The sequence below is a fragment of the Pleurodeles waltl genome, chromosome 1_1 (assembly GCF_031143425.1).
Source record: "Pleurodeles waltl isolate 20211129_DDA chromosome 1_1, aPleWal1.hap1.20221129, whole genome shotgun sequence".
NCBI lineage: Eukaryota > Metazoa > Chordata > Amphibia > Caudata > Salamandridae > Pleurodeles > Pleurodeles waltl.
This window is the reverse complement of record NC_090436.1, coordinates 692,776,879-692,800,608: the sequence shown is the minus strand read 5'-3', so window position 1 is coordinate 692,800,608 and position 23,730 is coordinate 692,776,879. Positions and strand designations below refer to the sequence as shown.

The 23,730-nt window shown below is 40.7% G+C and overlaps 1 protein-coding gene across 6 annotated transcripts in view; it reads left to right on the top strand.

Moving 5' to 3' along the window:
* ZNF608 (zinc finger protein 608) overlaps positions 1 to 20,774 on the top strand; it is a 115,857-nt gene extending 95,083 nt beyond the window's left edge. For 2 of the 6 annotated variants that reach the window (XM_069227139.1, XM_069227180.1), the window contains 7 exons: positions 1,629 to 1,716; positions 5,533 to 7,984; positions 10,513 to 10,933; positions 12,061 to 12,236; positions 14,711 to 14,858; positions 16,866 to 16,944; positions 19,800 to 20,774. In XM_069227139.1, the coding sequence (XP_069083240.1) occupies positions 1,629 to 1,716; positions 5,533 to 7,984; positions 10,513 to 10,933; positions 12,061 to 12,236; positions 14,711 to 14,858; positions 16,866 to 16,944; positions 19,800 to 19,806 (3,371 nt within the window). In that variant the 3' untranslated portion in view covers positions 19,807 to 20,774. Of the gene's footprint in view, positions 1 to 1,628; positions 1,717 to 5,532; positions 7,985 to 10,512; positions 10,934 to 12,060; positions 12,237 to 14,710; positions 14,859 to 16,865; positions 16,949 to 19,799 lie in introns of those variants that run through there. The other 4 variants (XM_069227172.1, XM_069227146.1, XM_069227163.1 and 1 more) reach the window with 4 other exon arrangements.
* Positions 20,775 to 23,730: the final 2,956 nt, after the last annotated feature.

Sequence of the window (23,730 nt, the reverse complement as noted above, 5' to 3'; positions counted from 1 at the left end):
GAGGCGCTTTGACGACTTCCTTCTGTATCCAGTTGCATCATGTGCTTTTTAGCAAAAATAAGAGCCGGTTAAATACAGGTGTAATCTGATGGATTGCACTAATCTGATGGATTGCAGTATAGTCCCGGCACACTGTTGACAGCATGTTGTCAAATTAAACAAGTTGAGAGCTAAGCAATGCATGACTTCCGTTGATGTCGCCAACTGGATGAGGGACAGCTGCCTTAAACTAAACACAAACAAGACCGAAGTACTCATCCTGGACCCTCAACCCAATGCATGGAGTGACTCCTGGTGGCCACCCACCCTCAGAAACTCGCCCACCCCCGCCAGCCAAGCCCGCAACCTCTGAATCATCCTGGACCCCGACCTTAGCATGGAACATCAGATCAACTCAGTCACCTCCACCAGCTTCAGGACCCTTCGCCTCCTACACAAGACCTTCAAATGGATCCCCCTAAAACATAGAAAGACCGTCAGACACGCCCTCATCATCAGCAGACTGGACTACGACAATGCACTCTACACTGGAATCAACAAAAAACTCACGCGCAAATTGCAAAACATCCAGAACGCCGCTGCCAGATTGATCCTCAACCTACTCCGACACTGCCACATCTCAGAACACCTACGCACTCTGCATTGGCTCCCCATAGAGAAAAGAATCACTTTCAAGATCCTCACCTACGAACACAAAGCCCTCCACAACACCGGACCAGGCTACCTTAACCAGTGACTCGACTTCCACGTATCCCACAGGGCCCTACGCTCAGCCCAGCTCTCTCTCACAGAAGTACCCCGCATCAGGAAAACCAGAACACCCTACCCATCCACATTAGACAAACCACCTCCCTCTCCAGCTTTACGAAGGAATTAAATACATGTTTTTTTAATCCACCTTCGGTACACGCTATACTTCACCCCCCCACCTTTCCTAACGGGTGAGTAGCTGCGCTTTATAAACACTGATTGATTATATGCGTGCTCTAGTACTAGCAATCCGAGATAACGAATTTATATGAGGTTAGGTTGTGTAGCCTTTCCTCAGAAGGACCAGCCATTAAATCAGCAGTCAAAACACAGATCTTTCAACCAACTACTTGTGGTTTTAATTTGTATTTACACAAAGTTCAGTGTAGTTGCCTCTCAACCTATATTTTATCGTGTATACACATATTTGATGTATTAAGGCACATTCGAGAGAGGTACTTAGTCATACAGTCATACACATTAAACTATTAAATCAACAGCCATATTAAAAACAAAAGGCTTTGTTCTCAGCCACCTCCTGATGTAGCCCCTCCCAGGCAGTGTTCAGTTAGCGCTGGCCTGCTGCCAAACAAAAGCAATTACGTGTAAATAATAGCAAAATTAAGAGGCGAGTGTTACCGTTTTACAGCGGGCATGGGCAGCCGCCATTTCCCTCTGTCGGCGCTATCTTGAATTCGCACTTTCACACACAAAGACACTCGCACAGAGACCATTTCCTGTGGGCTTTAACTTGTGGTCACTAAAACCAGAAAAGAGGAAGGCTACGACCCTCAGCGTGTGAAAGCTTACAGGATCCAGCTATTCTGCTGTGTTCAGCGAGTTTTAAAACTGATTCTCTGTTTGCTCTTCTTCTGCAGGCGTCCTTGTGGTGAATGTAACATGGCGGAACAAGACGTACGTTGGGACTCTGCTGGACTGCACAAAGCACGACTGGGCCCCTCCCAGGTACAGCACATTGTTTTCTATGGTCAGAGGGGGGAACTGGGCTGTGTTTGTCTTGGTTGTGCAAGTGTTATACAAAAGTTTGAGGCAGGGAGGTCAGGCACAAACCTCGGTGTCTGTTTTTTCTTCGAATCCTTCTTGTAAGCGGTCAGTTTTGCCTCACTCGTGCTTTTAGTGTGACCAAAGCAGGTAGTCGGCCACAACATGTATGTTATTTTTTATGTGTGATGTAGATCGGATAAAAAAAAGATATGCAAAGTTCTCGTAATGTCATCGGGGTTTTGGTGGTGAACTACAAAGCAGAAGGATGAGTGCAAAGCAGAGAGGACGTGAAAAGCTTACCCGTCTTACCTTTTTTCTTTATTACATGAACGTTTGGGGACTTTTTGACCTAATAAAAAAAAAAATGTTGACGTTATTAATTCCTGACAGTTTGGGTAAACTAGTGTTCTACTCCCCGATGAGCAGAGGACAACCACGTGCGAGGGCCACATCGAATATGTCACGTTACTCGCAAAGTACAAATAGTTACAAAGAAAAGAGGAGGTGAGGGAATTAATAAAATATATGGTAAAATGAGACGGAGCAAGAAAAGGACAGAGAAGAAGAGTAATTAATGCCTAGAGAAAGAAATGCCATAAAAGATGCAAAGGGAAGAGAGAGTGGCCATAGAAACTTCAACAAACGAAGCTGTAAAACAAGAACAAGGAAAATAGGAAGATAACGACAGTTGCAGAACACATTATGGAGAGAACGAGATGAAAGGAAATAGAAAATGCCGAACAAGTGTTTATTTCCAGCCAGAAACAGAATGCAGAGAAAACCAAAAAGCTGAAAAAGTCAGCTGAAAATAAAAACGAAATCTAAGGGAACAAGATAAACATAGTGCCTGTAGACAAAGACGTTAAAAAGAAGTGAGAAAAGCGGAAACGTGAACAGAGCCAAACATAGGACGGGAAACAATCAGGCTGTGAAGGTTGCAAATTAAAATATGCATAGGACACTGCATTGAGCGAATGTACTTACTTTAAACATCTGTGTGTAATCTACAGTGCATTCCTTCTATTTCTTTAATTCTGGTTTGATTCGTGCAGACTTTGCTTTCAAATTGTATTAGGATAGCTTTAGTGAGTTACGGCATCTACTGCAGACATGTTTGCGATTTGTAGGTCGCAGTTTTCAATCCAGATTGTGTCTCTCTCTCTCTCGCTCTGGCTCTCTCTCTCTCTCTCTCTCTCTCTCTCTCCGCACTAACAGTGCGATCTTTTTTCCAGCTGAGCCTTACAGTAAAAAGATCAAGCTTAAGTACCACACTGAAATATTAACCCCCAAAATGGACCATCCTCACACCAAGGACAACCCTAAAGCCTGACCACCATAGTCCTGCCTACACCGGGGACTGTTTATTGCTCTTGCCTTGGAAGCTTTTTTCTTAAAGTGGTCCTTTGAGAGAGACAGATGTACCACCAACATTAGCTGCAGACAATTTCACTCTCACCCACCCACATGTAAATCACATGTGTTTTAGCATCTTTGCGGGAATGGATGGCTGCCCCCTCCTCCAAAGGTTAAATTGGACTCCTATTTTCATATTGTTACATGGTGGCTCACAGTACTTAGGCGATGAGACTCGTCTTTTTTACTTATTTCTAACGGCAGCTCTGTTTTTGTACTGGGGAAATCAATATATTATCTTAATTGCACCATGCCTGCCACCTAGAAACACTTTAAAACAGAGTAACTAAATCAATGTTTAGAAAAATATAAAAAACATGTATTTTATTAAGTAACAATTTTGCCAAAATCTCTTCTAAAAAACTATTGGTTGCAAATAGTAAGTGCACATAGTAATTATACGCCTTCCCCCCAACAACTTAAAACAACCTCCTAAATAGTGGTTATTTCCAGTCTGAAAGTTTAATGACCCTTTCTCATAAATCTTGCTGCACTTGACCAATAAGTATCTAAAATGCTGCTGCTGCCTGACAGAGGAGTTTTGAACCCATTTTGAGTACACATTGTCGACACCACCTGCTCCCCATGAAGTCCCAAGATTTCATTCAGATACTTCTTAGTGACAACAATTTCTCTAAAATTAGAAACGTGCAACCTCACTGAAGACTAACCACCCTTAAGCCGAATTTCTCAATTTCTGTCTTTAACATCCTAAAACACAAACTTCTCACTGCTTTTGAAAATCCTAGCGCTGCCACCTCAGAAACATTGCAAATCTACTAATAAGTGGAAAGGTTCTAAAAAACCACATCTTCTACAAAATCCTTGAATTGCAATCAGCCAGCATCCCCGCCACCTCAGCCAGCACCATTGCTTGACATCACCTACACCAGCGCAAACTGCCTTACCTGTTTTAACATAGCTTTTAAGTCGTTCCTAAAATACTAAGCGCAACCACCCATTCACTCAAGCAGACCTCTATTTAATTTCAGTGTTATACAAATTATTTACTCAAATCCATCACCTGTGTCCCCATCAAAAGCACTCAGTCTTTTAACATGACAGCGTCATAGTATGTTTTATCAAAGGCGTGAGCACAGTTCACAAAGCACATGAATTCTATGCATCTTTAAGAAAATGAAATTCAAAAAAGCGTGGATCACTTCATAAGTGTTATTGCTTCACCCCACTATTGTAATTGAAGTAACTTTATTTATCAACAAACTATAAAACTAGAGGAAGTTCCACACCCCAGCTGTAGCTATTTAATTTACCTCTACCATTCCCGAGTACCTGTGAGAACCCACAATAATACACACTGGTTATGACCTCATTCCTCTGAATTGCATGTTTTTAAACTGCTGTGCAAGGTGAGGCGAGAAAACACTGTAATGTATATTTACAACTCAATTACCCTATTTTTGGTTATGTGACTTGCTTCACGATAGTTCAAATTAATTACAACTCGAATAGGAAGATTTGTGTGCAATAGGTAGGAAAGTGGTATATAGGTTCTTAACTTACCCGTAGAAGAAATGTTTTATTTTTTATGCTTTGTATAGCTATATTATTCCATCAATGGCCTTTCACGGAATAACCTATGTTATTATTGGATCAAGAGTGAAGATACACGTTATCAGTCATTAGAAGCATATACCTGTGGTAGTGGTATCAGTTTCTCAAAACTATTAAGTATGTAACTGATTTCTGTTTAGATAATTATATGCAAATGTATTGTGTATGGCAATCCGAAATGCTGATGCATTCTGCCCTGCCAGGCCTATATTTCGTGTCCTTAGGAACGGGAGATAGAGTTCGTTTTTTTTGCCTCCAAGCAGCAGGCAATTCTCATGACAGCTGTGGTTTTGCTGTTTGGCTATGCTTAACAAAAACCCTTTTTTCAAAGTATGTATGCTTTTATTAGTCTGGTTAAATTCTTTCATGATCTTTACAGTGCATTAACGCACACAGAACAAACAGAACAAAACATTGACTTATGTAAAAGATTGATTATTGAAATACATATTTTCCACAATTCTTGAGCCTCCCCCTTTTACACCTTAAATAACTTTGTATTGTGTTCAATTCACTCTTTCTAGATATTCCAGAAGAAGTGCTCACTGTTTTTTTTTTTAATGAAGAATGCTTATCAGTGGCTCATATTTTATTTACACGTTTGTTTTGAGGTGTAAAGTGAGAGCTCACTGCAATTTATTTCCTTGAACATAGCACACTTCTGTTGACAGCTGTTGTCATTTCTGTTATGTCTTTCCTTTTTTGTGACTATTGGTACTTGTTCTTGTCAAATGTTATATTTTTTTTCACTAGCATTTTTAGTTTTTAATTTTTTTTTATTGCCCCTAGGTTTTGCGAATCACCAACAAGTGACCTTGAAATGCGAGGTGGTCGAGGTAGAGGAAAACGAGCCAGGTCAGCGGCAGCCCCACTTCCACCTGGGAGTGAAAATGGCTTTAGTGATTCAAGAGGGCTGCAGAACAAGAACCGGGGTGGTGCTAATGGCAAGGGAAGACGGGGAAGCCTTAACACAAGCGGACGACGGACACCTCCAACCTGTTCACTTGAGGATGTTAAAACCAGCCCTTCCGCTGCTAACAAGAGAAAAAATAAGCCCACAATGGAGCTAGACTTGAACTCCAGTTCAGAGGACATAAAAATTGGAAAGCGAATGCGCACCAACTCAAGGAGCACTCCAACCACGCCACAGGGCAAAACTGAAACTACTTTTTTGGACCATGGACGTACCTCGCCAATACTGATTGATTGCCCACATCCGAACTGCAACAAAAAATACAAGCACATCAATGGGCTGCGGTATCACCAGGCTCATGCACACTTAGACTCAGAAAGCAAATTAGAGTTTGAGCCAGACAGTGAGGAAAAAGTTTCAGACTGTGAGGAAGCACTAAGTAATGCAGCACTTGAAAACAGTGAGCCAAGCACAACTTTAACAAACTTTGATCAGACAAAAGCACCAACATCTCCAAGCTCACTAAGCACCCCAGGGACACCTAAGGGCAAGAGGGATCTAATAAACAATAATCATAGCCCTGTCATAAATTCTAAAACTGGTAAGAATTCTGGCAAAAAAAAGGTCATGGGCAGTGAGTTGAACAGTCTCCCTGTTATATCGAATATGACAGTGACATTGGAAAATTGTTCAGTGGCGGAAGGTGCTTTGGTTACTGAAATGCCTAAATTGGAGGCAGAAGGTCTAATAGACAAGAAAAATGTGGGTGATAAAGTGAAAAAACCTAGCAACTGTAAAATCGATAAAAATGTTTCAAAACTTAAAACCACCAGGCCAATTGCTCCCGCCCCAGCTCCCACCCCTCCTCAACTGATTGCCATACCCACTGCAGCCTTTACAACCACCACTACAGGGACATTACCAGGATTGCCATCTCTAACAACAACTGTTGTTCAGGCAACACCAAAGAGTCCTCCTTTAAAACCTATTCAACCAAAGCCTACGATTATGGGAGAGCCAAGCTCTGTAAACCCAGCTCTTGCCTCACTCAAGGACAAAAAGAAAAAAGAGAAAAGAAAGTTAAAGGACAAAGAAAGTAAAGAAGCGGGTAGCCCTAAGGCTGATGCTAAGCCTGGAAAGCCAGAGGACTCAAAAGCATCGGGGAAAGAGATAGCCGGGCATTTTCTGAAGGAGCACCTCAGCAAAAATGAAGTGCTAACCAATGGGCTGTGTGAGACCCCAGAGAGTCGAATGGCAAGTATTAAGGCAGAGGCTGATAAGGTTTACACTTTCACTGACAATGCGCCGAGTCCCTCCATAGGGAGCGGCTCCAGGGTAGAGAACGGCCCAGTGGTAAATGGCCAGTCCCCCGTAGCAGCACTACATGTTTTGACTCCAAATGGTGGGGAAAGCTCTGCAACTAAAACTAACAGCCCCGCTTACTCTGACATTTCTGACGCTGCTGATGATGGTGGCTCTGACAGCAGGTCAGAGGGTATGAGGTCTAAAACTAGTTCTCCAACAGATATCCTTACCACTAAGGACAGTGTGGTGAAAGGGCTCCCGGTTACACCCGCGCAATCCCCCCAAGTTAAAGAATCTCCTTCTCCGTATTACCATGGCTATGATCCCTATTATTCACCTAGTTACATCCACTCTGGACAACCCGGGATGCCCGCTGCTGGAAACAATGGCACTCCCCCAGGAATGAAGGTCAAAAAGGATTCTGATGGAGAAACGGAAAAAAAAGAGAAGCTTGAGCCCCAGGAGCCCAAGAAAACTGAAAGCAGTCCTTGCAATCTACCGCCTCAGCATCAATCAGTTATAACACAAAGGCACCCTGCACTTGCGCAGTCACTTTACTATGGTCAGTATACATATGGACTTTATATGGACCAAAAGTCTCTTATGGCTTCAAACCCAGCCTACAGGCAGCAGTATGAGAAGTACTACGAGGATCAGAGGTTAGCCGAGCAGAAAATGGCACATAGTGGGAGAGACTGTGAAAGGAAAAGCGACCCCCAGCAAAACGAGCCAGGGAAGGAGGAGAACAAGCAGAAAAGCATACCATCTGCTACCATCTCAAAAGCCCCTTCCACTCCAGAGCCTGGTAAAAATAACACTAAAATGGGGTCAGCAGTCCCTATCAAAACTGATGACACGGGGAAATCGCCTATTTTGCCACATCATCACCAGCCACTTCAATCGGACAGTTTCAAAGCCAAACAAATGGAAAACCACCAGCTCATTAAAGAGGCTGTGGAATTAAAACCCGTTATGGACTCTATGAAGCAGACAGGAGTAGATCCTACCATAAGATATAAGCAGGTAAAAATGAAGGAGTGTTTATTTTTTAATCAATTCAACCTCAACTGTATCATTCATATTGACTGCCTAACACGGCCAGTCCCTGATCGAGTGGATGCAGTTATTTCAAAGTAGACGCATGTATTTAACTGTGTTTATTTGTTGGATGAGAGATTTGAAAAAACATGTTTGTATGAGGTCTTGTAGCTAATATTTTACATTTGTAAGCTGCAAGGCAGTGCCAAGTTTCTTTAACTATTATGTAAATGGAAAACCATCAGCACCTTCACTAAGAATAGAAACAGATCTGTTTTGTGAAGAGATGGTGAATACAAGCCTAGGTTGGAAACAATTTTTTTCAACCAATCCTTATTTTCTATAATTTTAGCAGCGGATTTCTTTGTGGTGTCACATTTAACTGACATGCGTGTTTAAAGGTAACGCCTCTGCAGTAGATGCCCAGCATAAGTGTAGATTTTATATTTAGTTCCTTTTGTTTTTTTAGGCCTTAGATCAGAGCAGTGCTCCCAATTTTAACAAATGTAAAGTGCTTCTGCACTTGAGCTGATATTTGAGAGTCAGTGCTATATTTCTGTTCACCTCTGTACCATCTTACAAAAGGAGTAATACTGCCTTTTACAATGTTAAATGTGTTCTAGCCTGTGCTTGTAAAAGTATGTCGGGCAATGTATGGGTGTTATAGACCATGGTCTAAGTTATGCCATTTGTGCATTCAATTGATTCTTTGACTTTCTGTGATTTAAGTATTATGATAGTCTTTTAATTAAACTCTGTCCATGCCCAAGAGCAGATGCAAATTCCCCACCAAAAGAAAGAATACAGGAAGATGTTTTCTAACAAGTAAGAGTAAGGTTGTACTCTTGATTTCTGTTTGCTGAGCCCTTAGATAAACTGTGCTAATAACGACGAAGCACATGATTGGCACTAGCACCGTTTCCTAGTGCTAACCTGCTGTGCTTCCAATGTGAAATTGGAGCTCCCAGTCTGTGCATGATATTGTGGACTACACTTCAAACATAGGGTGTGCTTAGAGAATGGCACAACTGTTCTCTTACTGACTCTGGTGCCAGTCATGCCAGGTGAAGTTGTTCAGGACTTGGAGTCCCTTTTAACCCTACCCGGCTGCCCCTGCTGACCACCCCAGGAGCCCCCAACACACGCTCACCAACCCACGGGGTGAGCGCAAATATTCAAAAATGCGCGGCGCCCACCATTGGGTTTCTGCCCAGAACTGTTCCAATCTGGCCCTAACCTGTCCTGGGGGGGCGCACTATGCATTGGCACGCCCCCCCCACCCCAAATAATCCAATGGCTGAAAGACGCCTATTCAAATGCTCTTAAAATAAGCATTGAATGAAGTATGAGCGTGGTATATATTATGTGAAAGAATATTAAATTGCTGGGACCACTCATTTTATTAGTTGTTTGTGAGCAGAGCCTGATTTTATCACCCAAATAAAATCTGTTTTCTTGGTAACTAAATAATTAAAGACCTGAAATCATCTTCAGCTACAGTTGTACATAATTTGTATTCAAACATAAATTCATGGTATCAAGTAATGCAGTGCACCTTCTGTCTTCCTGTTTCAACATCTGCAATCTTAAATCGCATCTCTGAAAAGCATTTTATGTGGTGTAATCTCCCTAGAGAATAACTATTGTGGGAGTGGTAAATTGCCACAGCTATACATGGCTACTACCAGTCATCTTCCAACATGCTTAGCCCCCCCCATCCTCACACCTCACCTCTGCATGAACTTTTCACTGCAGCACAGTATACCCTTGTAGCTTGGCTGTTTTTCAAATCAGACACCTCAAACTGTAGATGAAAATAATTCAACAACTGAGACGTCTACAAAATTACAGTATGTTTCAATAGAGTAGGATGCTGATGTTTATTGTTGTAGAGTAGTTCATGCAGAGCAGAGTGCTTGGTATGTAGGCACATAGTAGTAAGGCACCACGTGGTTTTAGTCACTGTAGCATTTTCATTTTTGGTAAATATTACCTGTTTTATTTCATATTCATAAAACGGCAATAAACTGTGTCTACCCAACCCTCAATCATTATTTCTCAGCTGATAGTCTAGAAAGTGTGTTGTTAAAACATCATTATCTGCCAATAGTGGTAGTAGCAACCATCTTTTATGTGACCTGTAGTAGGAATAAAGCATTAACATTTGGAGACATGTGCAAATTAGTCTTGGTCCTGGTCCAATATGAGTAGTCCAGCCTGAACTGTTAGGCAACATCACTTCTGAACAGGAACACAAGGGGCCATTTCAGCATAATTAGGGCTGATCAGTATGATGCAGCTTGAAACATGTGGCACAGTGAGTGCAGACCCATGTGAGACCCGTTGTTTTATGCTGGGTATGATGTGATAGAGAACAATTGATTAATTATTGTAGCAGCAGTGTACCTTTTAAGTGCACTTTATAGCAAATTTGTCTTAAGAATTAGGAAGTTCCGCCTTACGAAAATTATGTTTGGGCTCACATTAAAAACAAAATGTTTTTGCATTCTTAGCAGGACCCAGAATCGCGATCATGGCATCACTATGTGTATCAGCCAAAGTATCCAGAGCTGCAAAAATCTGAGGAGATGGATCGTGAGAAAAAATCAAAAGAAGAGATTCTTAGAAAGACTCCTAACAAGGAAAGCATTGTGCCTATTCCTCCAGTCTCTTTACCAAGCACTAAAGAGGACATGAAAGACCCCAAGCGGCCGGATTCCGGATTGGTGGAGGACAGCAAAAATAAGAATGAAGATCGGAAGACTCCAGTAAACTGGAAAGACTCACGAAGTGCCAGAGTGAATGTGTCCTCACCCATGAGCCAGCACCAATCATATATTCAGTATTTGCACTCTTATCCATATACGCAGATGTATGACCCCAACCATCCGACTTATCGTGCAGTGTCTCCTGTCCTGATGCACAGTTATCAAGGTATGTTCTTTGTAATAGCTGGGTGAAATTTGCCCACAGGTGTAATATGTTGCGTCATTGATTTTGGTGTTGAACACAGATGTAAAACCTTGCTGACCTTTACTAAGCCATTACCGACTTACAGGGTCATGAATAAATAAGACCTGTTTATATACTTGGGGGGACTCATTTGCGAGACCCTATCGACACACACTGCGCAACTGGAGCATCATGTTTTTTTACGCTCCGGTGACGCAGTGTGCCATCCCATATTTACAAGGCCCGCAATGCCACCTTGCGTGGCTTCTCATGACATTGTAAACATGGGCCCCTTTCAGGCATAACACTGTGTGGAAGAGGCGTTCCATTGGTGTTGCTATGGATGTTCCCATGCATCACCTATGGAACGCTAAGGAATCTGACGCATTCCCAGATTTACAAGTCAGGGAATGCGTCAGATTCCTACACCACCTCAGAGGTTGCGTAGTGAAGCAAAGGGGAGAAATATCTTTATTTCACTCAGTTTTTTCCTCTTTCTATGTGTGCTGCATCGTGCAGCACACATAGAAAGAGGAAAACACCTCTCTTGATCATTCTTACAACACAGGCATCTGTGCACCATGGTGCAAGGGTTCCTGTGTTGGCGCTAGGTAGCAATTTGTGCACCAGCTCAGGGGTGAGGACAGAATTGCACTGTATCTTTTAGATAAGGTGTATTTCTGTCCTTTTACGGTTGGCTCAGCAAGACACTTGCTGCGCTGCCCTGCACCACAGGGCTCGTAAATAACCCCCCTTAGTGTTTGCAAGATACCAGTTTCCATTTATTGTTTCCATATGTCCCAAAAGATTAATTTTGTTGGTTTACTAACAGACCAGACAACCACTAGTGTATTCCCTATAAGAATATCCTTATCCTTTACTAAACCGCTATATTTACTTTTCCATTCACTTAAGAAAAACCCATACATTTGGGAAGTGCCTGCAAGAAGCTCAATAGCTATTCATCTGGGTAGATTATCTGTCAAGAAATCTGAATTTTGATAGTTTTAAGTCACTTCTATGATTTATATGGTGATTTCATTGTAATTTGATTTAGCAGACAGCTCTTGTGAAGCCAACACATCGTGACATTTCTTAACTCTCTGCAGGGGCATATCTGTCTTCAGGATTTCATCACTATCCTGTTTATGGGAAGATGTCAGGAAGGGAAGAGCCTGAAAAAGCCAGAACCAGCCCCAGTATCAATGCAAAATCAGCCACCGAATCAAAAGCCCTGGATCTGCTTCAGCAGCATGCCAATCAGTATCGCGGCAAGTCCCCTGCGGTAAGAAAGGAGTCTGCTAATTACATACAAGAATTTTACTGTGAGATTCTGGTATGAATGTGGCTCATCGGTAGGGCATTGGGCGTCCCTTGAAATGCTGCTTTCTGCGTGCCTTGTTGTGACAAAGAGAGGTAAACTAAAGAAAGCTATTCACATTAGCTGGAATTCCTGGCATTTTAAGTCTGCATATCTGTCTAGTCAACTTAGAAATAGGGTAACTAGAAACTTCTGGTGAGGTACATTCCTGTAATCCTAAACGCGTTCTTTATAGGTGTTGCAATGTTGCAATTTTTCAAGGACCCTTGATAGGAAAGAATAATGAAACAATTTCTTGCCCTTGCCTAGGGCAGTAGTGGAAGTTAAGCTCTTCCCTTGAATAAACCATTGTTTCCTTGCACCCAAATCTCAGCTATCTAGTCCTACAGTAGTAAATCTGTTTTATCTTCTGAAAGTGTTAATTCATTCAGTTATGTTTCAATGCCTGCAACTTATTTCAATTAAAATAAAGCAGCGTTGACCTTAAAAATAGTCTGTGCTAACAGGTCATTGCCCATCACTGCAGTGAAGTGCCCGAACCAAGAGCTAACCAAACTACTGTAGGTCTAGGATAGGTGATCTTTAATCCTGACAGAAAAACGTGTCTTGAATATCTTTGCAAAAATATTGCCACATTAAGTTAATAATAGAAAGTCTACACCCAAAATCGGATTTCTGAAAACTATATTCTAGGATACTCAGTTTCTGTCAAACCGTTTTTTGCTAGGGACATTGATCTGCTCATTATTATGTTTCCAGATGATGGTTTGCCTTCTTTAGTCTTATGATTTTGTTTCATCGCACACTTCAGTCCTATGTTTCATATTCTTCTGTAGGAGGTTGTAGTTTTATGATTCTTTAAACTGTTGATTGAGCATGAACCACGTGTGTTGGGGTATCCGAGAATTCTGGAGTTGTTACTTTCAGTCCAGTATATCTATGCACACACTTAGGCATGCAGTGATGTATGGCTGTTGTGCCATTGCTAGGTGAATTTCTCCATCATCAATATTTTATAATAACAAACCGGCCCGTTACAGTGCAAAACTACATTAAGAACTGTGTATTCTGCACACCTCGGCCGATTTATACTTGTCAGGTTTCCTAGACGGGGAGAAACGCCGGCTTCTGGGAGGATTCTTACATTTACATTGTTAGATCTGTAGAAATAGTAGAAAAGTTCTTTGGAAGAAGAGTGTTTGCACCGCTGGCTGCCCTCAATCAAAGGGTGTCCTGAAAACATTCAAACATGACTTCACTTTTTTGGTGTATTATGATTTTACTGGCTGTAAGGTTTTATTTCTCTCTTACAATGTGTTGTGGTTCACTGCATTGAAGAGTTCCCTGCACAGAGCGTCATTGTTCATAGCAAGCATTTCAACCCTACCTAAAATACCGTGTCAGCAAAAAAGCTCCCATCGGAAAACTGTACTCCATATTTTGTTGTGCATAAGCACACAATGATACTATTCTAAGAATGAACACAGAAAAGGCATGCATGCTCCTCCTGATAGGTTTTCAACTCAAAACTTCCAGCATATGTTGCATTTATTTTAAAAAGGCTGTGAAAATCCTCGAATTGGGCTCTAAATAAAAGGAAATAGCTAAAACTACAAATATTGATTAAATATGCCAGTAAATAGGTGGAATATTAGGGAGCTGATGACCGAATTAAGTTTAGTACAGTGATTCCCATATAACTCTAAGCAGGGCAGTGGTAATGGGAGAAATAGCCTTGTCTTTCCAGAGCAAAGTGTCCAAGGATCAGCAAGAGAATGAATTTCATGAGAGGTGGATGGGATGGGGGGAGGGGCTTCTGGGGCTTCTAATCATGTAGTTCTAATTTATCTTGAGTGCTGTTTATGAAAGTCCTAACCTTCTCACTCAAAGGTGTGATGGGTCCTGACCTTTCATGAACTTTACAAGTTCAAAAGGACTTAAATAAAGTGCTGATTATGAGGTCTCTCTTGCATCCATCATAATGTAAGCTTGTTTAGGATCAGTTACCTAACGTATGCATAGAGTAAATGTAATTTGGTCCTTGCATCCACATTTGTGCATTTAATGTGAGTATGACTGGCATGGTTCACACCTTAATATAAAAGAAAAAAAATACATACCACTATTATTTTAGGTTTGTCTGAATATCGCATACATATGGATTTTTAGGGGAGGGCTTGATGAAAAAGCTGAGATTGTAGGATTATAGGTTACTGTCAGATGTGGTGCGAGCAAGACCTAGATTCTGGGTTTGCGTCCAAAGAAACCTTACTCCAGCACTGGCTTCTTTTGAATCTGACAGTTTCTATGCACTGTATGTGACTTCTACAAAAAGTAATCTGATTGAGATATTTAAATTAACTTGTGTGTGTCTGTTATGTATGGACTATGTGAAAGCTGTTAGTATGAAATATTAATGTATATTTTTGTACCACTAGCCTGCAGAAAAAGCTTCAGTTGAACGAGAAGCTGAGCGGGAAAGAGATCGACACTCTCCATTTGGCCAACGACACCTACATACTCATCATCATACGCATGTTGGCATGGGCTACCCTCTTATACCAGGCCAATATGATCCTTTTCAAGGTGTGTATGACTCTGAGCTTGATTAATGTGGGTTTTAGAGTAAGATGTCAATGTTAATGCTGTTTGTATTATCATTTTTCCACACACTGACTGTAGGTTTGACAGCTAGCTCAAGGTGCATGTTGTGTGTTTATTTCTATATCTGTATCTCTCTGTTTGTTACCTGCTTGCGCACTCTCTCTATCTCTGTATATATATATATATATATATATATATATCTGTGTGTGTGTGTGTGTGTGTGTGTGTGTGTGTGTATCTCAGATATATGATTAGTTTACATACATGTTACACTTAACATATGTTACGTAGGTGTAACTTCACCTTAATCTTTGGCTTTTCAGTGAGCCTTTGTTTTTTTTATCATATATCACACAACAGAAAGTTGACTGCAGAGCCTTGCACACCAACCCGCTATGTGTGCCATATGTGGCCAACTCCTTTGGCCATGTCAAGTGGGTGTTGGCCACTGTTGACCAGTCACTACTTCACATAGCTGGCAAATGGGTCAATCCCCATTGTGCTCAGATGGATGCACGGTGTGGCCGCAGAGTCTGGCTATTCACCACTGTACCCAACCTCTGCTAACAGCCAACTCCTGTGTGTAGGTGTGGGTAAACTGCAGCTGTAGTACACACATTTTCTTAAACTTCGAACATGCTTTGTTCCATCATGTTGGTGGTATTTTTCTGCAAAACGTTATGTGACATCTTGAGCAACTCACTATTGAGAGGCTGAAGCAATCCTAAATTCTCATCAGGTTATTTTGAAATTTTACTTAAGAACATTTTAAAGTAGCACTAGTGGATTGTTTCTGAATTTAGTGTGCCGTGGACATCATTCCCTTACATCTGATACATTTTGAGGCTGTTCTTAAAATTCAACATTAGCGTGAGGTATCTTATTACAAATTAATAATCCCAATAACCACTCTATGAACTTCCCTGCTTTAGTAGTTGACGAATAGTTAAGGTGACCTCAATTTTACCTTTGTCATTATCACTGAAACATTATGAGAAGTAGCTGCATTGCTTACTTGCTGTTGACATTAAGAAAGTAGGCACCGGTGTTGTTGGCAGTGAAGGATGCCATTCACGTCAGTAGTTGGGATAAGCAAGAGAATGAAACCATTCACAGGATTGAGAAGTATCTAATTGAAAAGTATATATTGCTGCACAGACAGGTGATACAACAATCATAGGCGTAGGTTAATCGGGAAAGAATAAAATGGGTAGTGAGACAGATGAAGAAACCGAAATAGGTGCATCACACAGGAGTGGGTCAGCCAAACCCCAGTACTTCAAATACCACATCGGATATTCATAGTGACAACGATTCACATGAAATTAATATTATTTGAGATTATTTGCATATTTAGTGTTCATTCTGAAAAGATAACTAGACTGTACAAGTCGGTAGGTCGACGATTCCTGCTCTAATATTTATAGAATGGATTGTATAGAGGTCAGAGTTGCATCTTGCATGGCTTATTTGGCCTTTATAACACGGACTTGCTAGTAATGTTTTCAACATTATCTTTTGTGTCAAGAGGAAGGAAGTTTAAGGCTATTTTAATAGAAATATAGGCACACGATAAGCACATTGTAGATATCTTGCATTTAAGTTATACAAATGAATACCAATGGCAAGTGTTTCGATGAGCCCCCAGTTGTGATTTGTACATTTAATAGGAAAGCCTGCACCTCTGAAATGGAATGTGTTTTTAACATCATTTTAAGTTCATAAATCATTAGAATTGTTAGAGTCTGTGGTTAGATTCAATCCCTTTATTATTCCCTTTCACTGTCATACATAAATCATAGTGTTCATTTCAGTAGTGTTTGGTTGCTTATTTGGTTGTATTTTCTTCACATTTTATTTGAGAGCATCTTAAAATAAAAATGAACTTAACTGCAGCAATTTCTCGCCTAATCCACTTGGTACCTTTTGCATGGTGGGAGAGTTCCTAGCCTCTTGCTCCGTGTTTACGTGTATTTCCTTTTCCTACAGGGTTGACCTCGGCTGCCCTTGTAACCCAGCAGGTCGCTGCTCAGGCTTCTACATCGGGGATATTTCCTGCACAAAGACGGTAAATATCTGCAGTTTGGTCGTGTTGCTAGACCTACTTTAGCATAAGACAGAAAAAAACATCTTGTTTTCATTGGAGGCCTGTATGCCTGAGATAACTAATGTTGTGATCTTTTTATTGTGATGTTATTCCTCTGCGTGTGACATACAGCTGTGAAACTAATACTGTAATCATAATATAGATAATTGCACCTACTAATCAGACTACTTGTTTACTCGGTTTTTCGAGAACAGCATATAAATCTTAGCACTGCCGAATATCAGGACATTATTAAAATGAATATGCCTCCAGCTGCAAATTAAGTAAATTTGAAACATAGCCATAAAATAATAACCACCATAATTGTGACCAGTGCTGGAAGGATTAAGTGTTTCCTGTTCTCATAAAAAGCCGAAATGGGAGAAGTCCTGTGCTCTGTTTTTTTAATTTAATAGCAGAAAGTGTAGCAGCGGAATTATCACTGGCCGTTTCCATACCATGTTTTATATGGTTTTGACACTAAATAAAATAATACAAATAATTCAAGTTAAAAAGATCTGGGGTTGGCCCTCACTCCTCTGTCGAATAAAAAAATTAGGTAAGCAGGAAAATACATTTTGAATTAGCACTGGCATCGAAGGTATAAAGTTTATGCAGATTTGTTGTTTATGTAACCATACTCCAATTGTTGCTTCAGCGTTAGTGATTTATAGGGCATTTTTTGTAAATAAACCTTAAACTCGCATGCCACCTTTATAAAGCTTTGCTGATACTTATCACAGCTTGAACAAAGTGACTAAGCAGGCTCTGGCCATCTCTGATCTGAACCTACTGAAGCAATTGAACACTACCGAATACAATGCTACAAAACTAAGGCAGAACCTAGAGCTGTAATACCCTAGAACAAACTGATTTCCATGCTCACTCCTGTCCCTCCCTGCATAGTCCTGGGGATTTGATTCATGGTGTGCTGTCTGCTTGCACATGCCCAATTGGGATATGCATTTTCTGGTTTATTTTTGTTTACATTTTTCTCTACTGGGGAATTTTATTCCCTGTGGAAAATTCCCTTTTCCTTGCTCCTCCACTAAAAAGTCCCCACAGTGAGAACGATGGTTTACTTTTACAGGAGGGGTTGTATATTGTATATGCTTTTCCCGGAGAAGAAACTACCTGCAAAATCTTTATATAAGCCCAAGTGCTTATTTTATTTTGCTTTTGGATTCCCTCTGTAACTCCTTTTCCATGCCTCTTATCATAAATTGTCATAGCCATCCGTGTTGACCGCAGTAAAAGTGACTGCAAAGCTAAAAGCGTAAATGTCCATTGATCCTGATTCAGTGAATCTGGACCCGAGCATTTATGACTGCATACACTTTTTGTTGTGTACCTAAGGGTCAGATGTAGGATACACCAATTTTGCGACTCGCAATTTGCAACTCGCAAAATTGGATGCAGAAAGGTGTCTCAGACACCTTCTGCGACTCGCTATAGGGTCGCAAAGACCCACCTCATCAATATTCATGAGGTGGGTCGCAGTTTGCGACCCCATAGCGAGTCCCTGCACTCACAGAGATGGTGGCCTGCTGTAGTCAGCAGACCTCCATGTCTGTGACTGCTTTGTAAATAAAACAGTTTTTTCCATTTTGCAGCCCGTTTTCCTTAAAGGAAAACGAGCTGCAAAATGAAAACTAAACCGAAACCATTTGGTTTAGTTTTTTTCAGAGTAGGCAGTGGTCCATAGGACCACTGCCTGCTCTGAAAAAATATTTTTTTCGGCATTCACAAAGGGGAAGGGGTCCCATAGGGACCCCTTCCCTTTTGCGAATGAGTTACCACCAGTGTGACACTGGTGGTAACAGCGAGTTGGTTTGCGACCGCATTCGCAGTCACAATGCAACTCTGAATTGCGATGCGGTCGCAAATAGGAAGGGAGCACCCCTTCTTATTTGCAAGTCGCATTCCCAAATTGCGAGTCGGTACCGACTCGCAATTTGGGAATGAGCATCGCGTTCGGCCGTTTGCATGCCGCAAACTGCGATTTTTGCAGTTTGCGACATGCAAACGGCTTTGTACATCTGATCCTTAGTTCGGTATAAGTGCAGAGACATGTTTGTGATGAGATAGTAATTGGACGATATTGAGTCAACCTAGGAATTTTATAAGCTGCGGTAGATAACTGCTTTTGGGTTTGATTTGACAGCACATCAGTACTGTTACCAATTCACACAGAGGGCTTTGGCTCTAACCAAAGAAATATTTGCCTCGCACCTCAAATTGTTGGTTGTTTGGTGTATTATTCAGCATTCTAGTGTTTCCATTGGAATGCATGAGGGACTGCTATACACCTGATAGATATACTCAATCATCACACCGATTGTCAATTTCAGTGTTTTATCTCGGATATACATTCTGTATAGAAATCAGTATTTTTTTGTTACTTTTATCCAAAGGTGGCAAAGCCTGTCTGTTTTTAAGGTGCTAGGTTTGATGAATGCCTGTGTTTACATGTTTTAGCATATTAAATCCAGACCAGCGTTTTCAAAGTTTAGTAGTGAGCCCCACTCTGCAGCCCTACTCTGAGGAATACCTTTATTGATCCAATGAGGCTGACCTCTTAATTGGGAGTCCTCAGAAAGGTCCTAAGACAATTATTTGTTAATCACACTTCTCACTCCTCCTGCTACAGATATTATCGGACAGCTTAGAGATTTAGATTTCATGTCTTGTCCCTTGTCCTGAAGTACTTCGAACCTGCATCCTTGTTGTTTAACTAACTTAAGAACCCACTGTCACTCAGTTTAAGCTTGTTGTCTGATGATTTTTCAAAACTGTATTTCAAATAAGCTAACATTTTATTTCTTGTGTTTTTGTAGGGAGTGAAGACAATGGAAATGTACATTCGTCATGTGACTGGATCACATGGAAAAGCGCTTTATTAAAGACATCAGTTACATGGTGTTCATTTGAGATGCCTTAATGGCAGGCAAAAACCAGTCATTTAATTTTTTGTAAATTACAGATTTTATAACAGAGTAAAAATGTTGCTGTAATTAGACCTTTGTACATACATATATATACATATGTATACATATATATATGTGTATGTACATGTGTATATACATGTACATATACTTATATATTCTTTATTTTTTTTGTATTCGTAACCAGGCGCGTGCACACACAGGGTCTGCTGCTAAATTGCAAGCCACACAGTAATGGAAAATATATTTGTCTTGGTTGAAAAGTGTTAGCCACAACTGGCTGTTTGTATATTTTTTGTAAATAAGTAACATTATGTATCGGTGTGCCTGAGTCTTGCATACTCTTCCAATATTGCCCACAATCTCTCAGAGAGGCTAACTGTGATGATGACACTTTGGTACAATTTAGATGTCTATTTGGTGGTGCCTATAAAGATGCATCCTTGTAAAATGTTACTGTATTCACTGTTTTCCTTGTTATTGTGAATTGTGAAGAATATACATTGAAGGGCATGGGTTTGCCAGAACCACAAAAACTGTGTTGTACATTATGTATAAATTAAAAATGTGGAAATAATTAGCATCTGTGAATAATAAAATGTCTCTTTAAAAGAATCTTGAATGGCAATTAACCCAATAGCCTGCATACCAGAAGACATCTGTGATTGTTCTATTACTTGAATAGTCCTGCAGTCTTTTTTAATGTTTACAATTATCCAGTTTTAGAAGAGAGACTTTAATGCCATTGCCTGGTTACTTGTTTTATGCTGTAATCTAGTTTATTTTATGTAAAATGTATATTGAATGCTTTCTTTTTTATACCTGCCTTAAATAATTTGGCAATCAGAATTAAAAAGTTGTTTTTGTAATAAGTGTGTGTTGTCATTTCTTTGACTTGGCACAAAATGTTGAACTATTATTACAGTGTATTTATAATATACAGTCATCTTGCCAGTGTGGCTGGTTTCCTGGCTGCACCCCTGTTGGTCTTTCTCCACTTTCTACTCTAAAGATGTTGCAACCCACCTGTAAGGAATGATGTTGTCAGCGGGTTCTTAGGGTGAGGGCATTTCAAAATAAATGGACGAGTTTACAAGAATAGGGGGCACCCTCAAAAAAGACAAAATGCAAGAAAGTCCAGTCTCAGTGGATACAGGCCATGGAAGCTCAACACAGCTTTATATTTGCAGGCCCCGGTCTGCCTTTATACACTTTTTCAGCATTACTGGCTGCCCTTTCCTGAGGAGAACAGCTCTTAAACTGGAACACAGGCAGGTGGGACATGTAGCTGCCCATAAAAATGCCAACAGGGAAAGATTTTACTGTGAGGAGCTCCATGGCAGACCGTGCACGTCAGTGAGTTCCAGACAGTCTTAGAACATGATTTGAAACTAAAATTCTGAATACCATCAGAGGTTGACTGTTCCTGCAAAAGGCCCTTTTCCTGTGTTATTGGGTATGTCATTTCCTTGTAGCCATTTCTAAAAGAATATTTGCTCTTCTATTTTCCCCTCATTATGCTCTAAGTACATATCATGCTCTTTCTGATTACGTTTACTTTGTTTCTGCTATTAATCACACTCCCTATAGAACAAGCTTCACCACTCATTAGAAGAGAATAAGAAAATGTAAAAAAAAAAAAAGATATAGCATGGGAATGTCTTCAGTAGAATGTGTGGATATCCATTCATAAATAAAGTTAATGCAGCTGGTGCAAAGTACTTCTTCAAACTTGTAGGTCACAAGTTCCATTGCACAGTACGACTGCACAGTATAAATAATAATAAGATAGCCTATCCTAACAAAGAAGAGCTGCAGGTATTTTCCTGCTCCTTCATTCACCACAAAGCAGTATGGCTGTGGGTACACTTTGTCATGTTCCTGTGGAAAAATGGCAACAGGTTTCACAACCACCAATTAGCATTCATGTATACCCTAGGTACACTAAACTGCTTGGGCCACATTAGAGGAGGATCTCATTTTCCCCACTGAAGGTTAACAAGCTTCTTTTATTTTACATCAAAACTAATGTGTGATAATCTGCCTAGATGTGTAGTGCGGAGTTTCAGATGAGTCATCTGTTTTGCGCTTGCTGATATGTAATTAAATACACCAATTAATGGAGAAGTCGGAAGAATACAAGTGTTTATTCATAAAATGGTTAGTAAAATCATAAATATATTGGTAATGAACATAAAAGTAACTGAATGAAGAAACAGCATTTTATTAGGCAGTATATATTTCCTGCATGACTTAGCCATAATTATAAGAAAGTAGAGAACCTGCCATTAGGAGAGTTAAGAAAAAGAATCCTCATATCAGAGAGCAAGACTGAGTGCAGCACATGATAAACAGGTTATGCCCAAGGTGAACTCCAACCAGGTTATGGCCAAAGTAATGTCCTTGGAACAAATCTCCACGACCACCGTGGTTGTGACCCAGTAGCCATGCCTGTCCTTTTGCCTCCTGAACTGGATCTGACGGTTGAGAGCAAGTGGTGTAGGATCTACATGTTCCAGTTCCAACTGTCTTGAACAGAAACAGTTCAGCTTCATCATAGCATTACACAGCATACAAGGTTGGTGGAGCTAGACTTTTACACCCTCTCCTTAGCTTAGTTAAAACGTTTTTAAAGACAGGGTGGATGGCTGCTAGGAACAAGGATCGGAAGAGGCTTGTAAATATTGTTACAGATCAGTTAGAGAAACTGGGCAATAGTTAAGATGCTACGATGGAATCTGGTGGTGTTGAGGGGGAAGTGTACAATGATAGAAAACCTAGGTAGTGAGTAGTATAGTGTCAGGCTATTTTAGCCTCTTAGCACATGTTTTCCCCCAAATGTACTTTCTTTGGTTTTCCCTGAGACATCAAACCCACCCCCCAATTACAACTTGCAGTTAACACACTAGGAACAAGTGAAAAAGAGGAGGTGAGACAGGAGAAATGGTGCCAAGAAGAAAGAGGGTAAGGGAAAGGTAGAAAAAGAGGAAGACAAAATTAAATGGAATGCAGAAAAAATAAGAGGAGAGAGTTTGAGGGAGGATAGCCTTAGGGGAAGCGAAGGCCAGGATAGTAGCACAGTTTGCTACAGCTGAGAAAAGTGATTCTACCTACAGCTCTGCAACTATCCCTGCCAATGTTCCCAAATTGACTGTGCTTATGTATTTGGAAGGCCAGGATAGTTTTGAAATACCTTGCAGAAAGCAGGCTTTGAAAGATCTGTCCAAGAGAGTAATGTTAATGAGTTGCTAGCCTATAGGAGTAACAGCAGGCTTTGGGAGAATACCTGTTGCCAATCAGATGAATAGGAGTTGATGGCCGAAGATCTTATTATTTGATGCAGGCTACTTTCAGAGATTCAAATAAAGCAAAAGAGTGGATGGCGTTCCATTTGAAATTTTGATTTACGATGTGTTGCATGATCAGAATGAGTACATGAGAGGGGTTCAGGTCAAGGACTTTCATGCCCTTAACCAGTTTATGGCACTAGAGTGAATCTAGGAGAGGTCATCTATCCCAATTAAGCAATACCTTTCTGACTTGACTGCAACTGAGCCAGAGAAACTTGCAGTGTTGGCTAACAGGGTTAACAAAGGTATGGAGCAGCATGCTGTAAACAAAAGGGAGAGAGGACCTCTTAACAGACTAGTTCCAAACCAGAGGGTAAGGGCTAGAGCAATTCCCAAGAGTCCAAGGAGGGACATAATTAGGGAAATGAGTTCTGAGGCATAACATAAACATAAGAGAGGATGGGGAGGTTCCTCCAAGCCACAACTGAGTAATTGTTATAGGTGTCACAAAAGGGGCACTATAAAAGGGACTG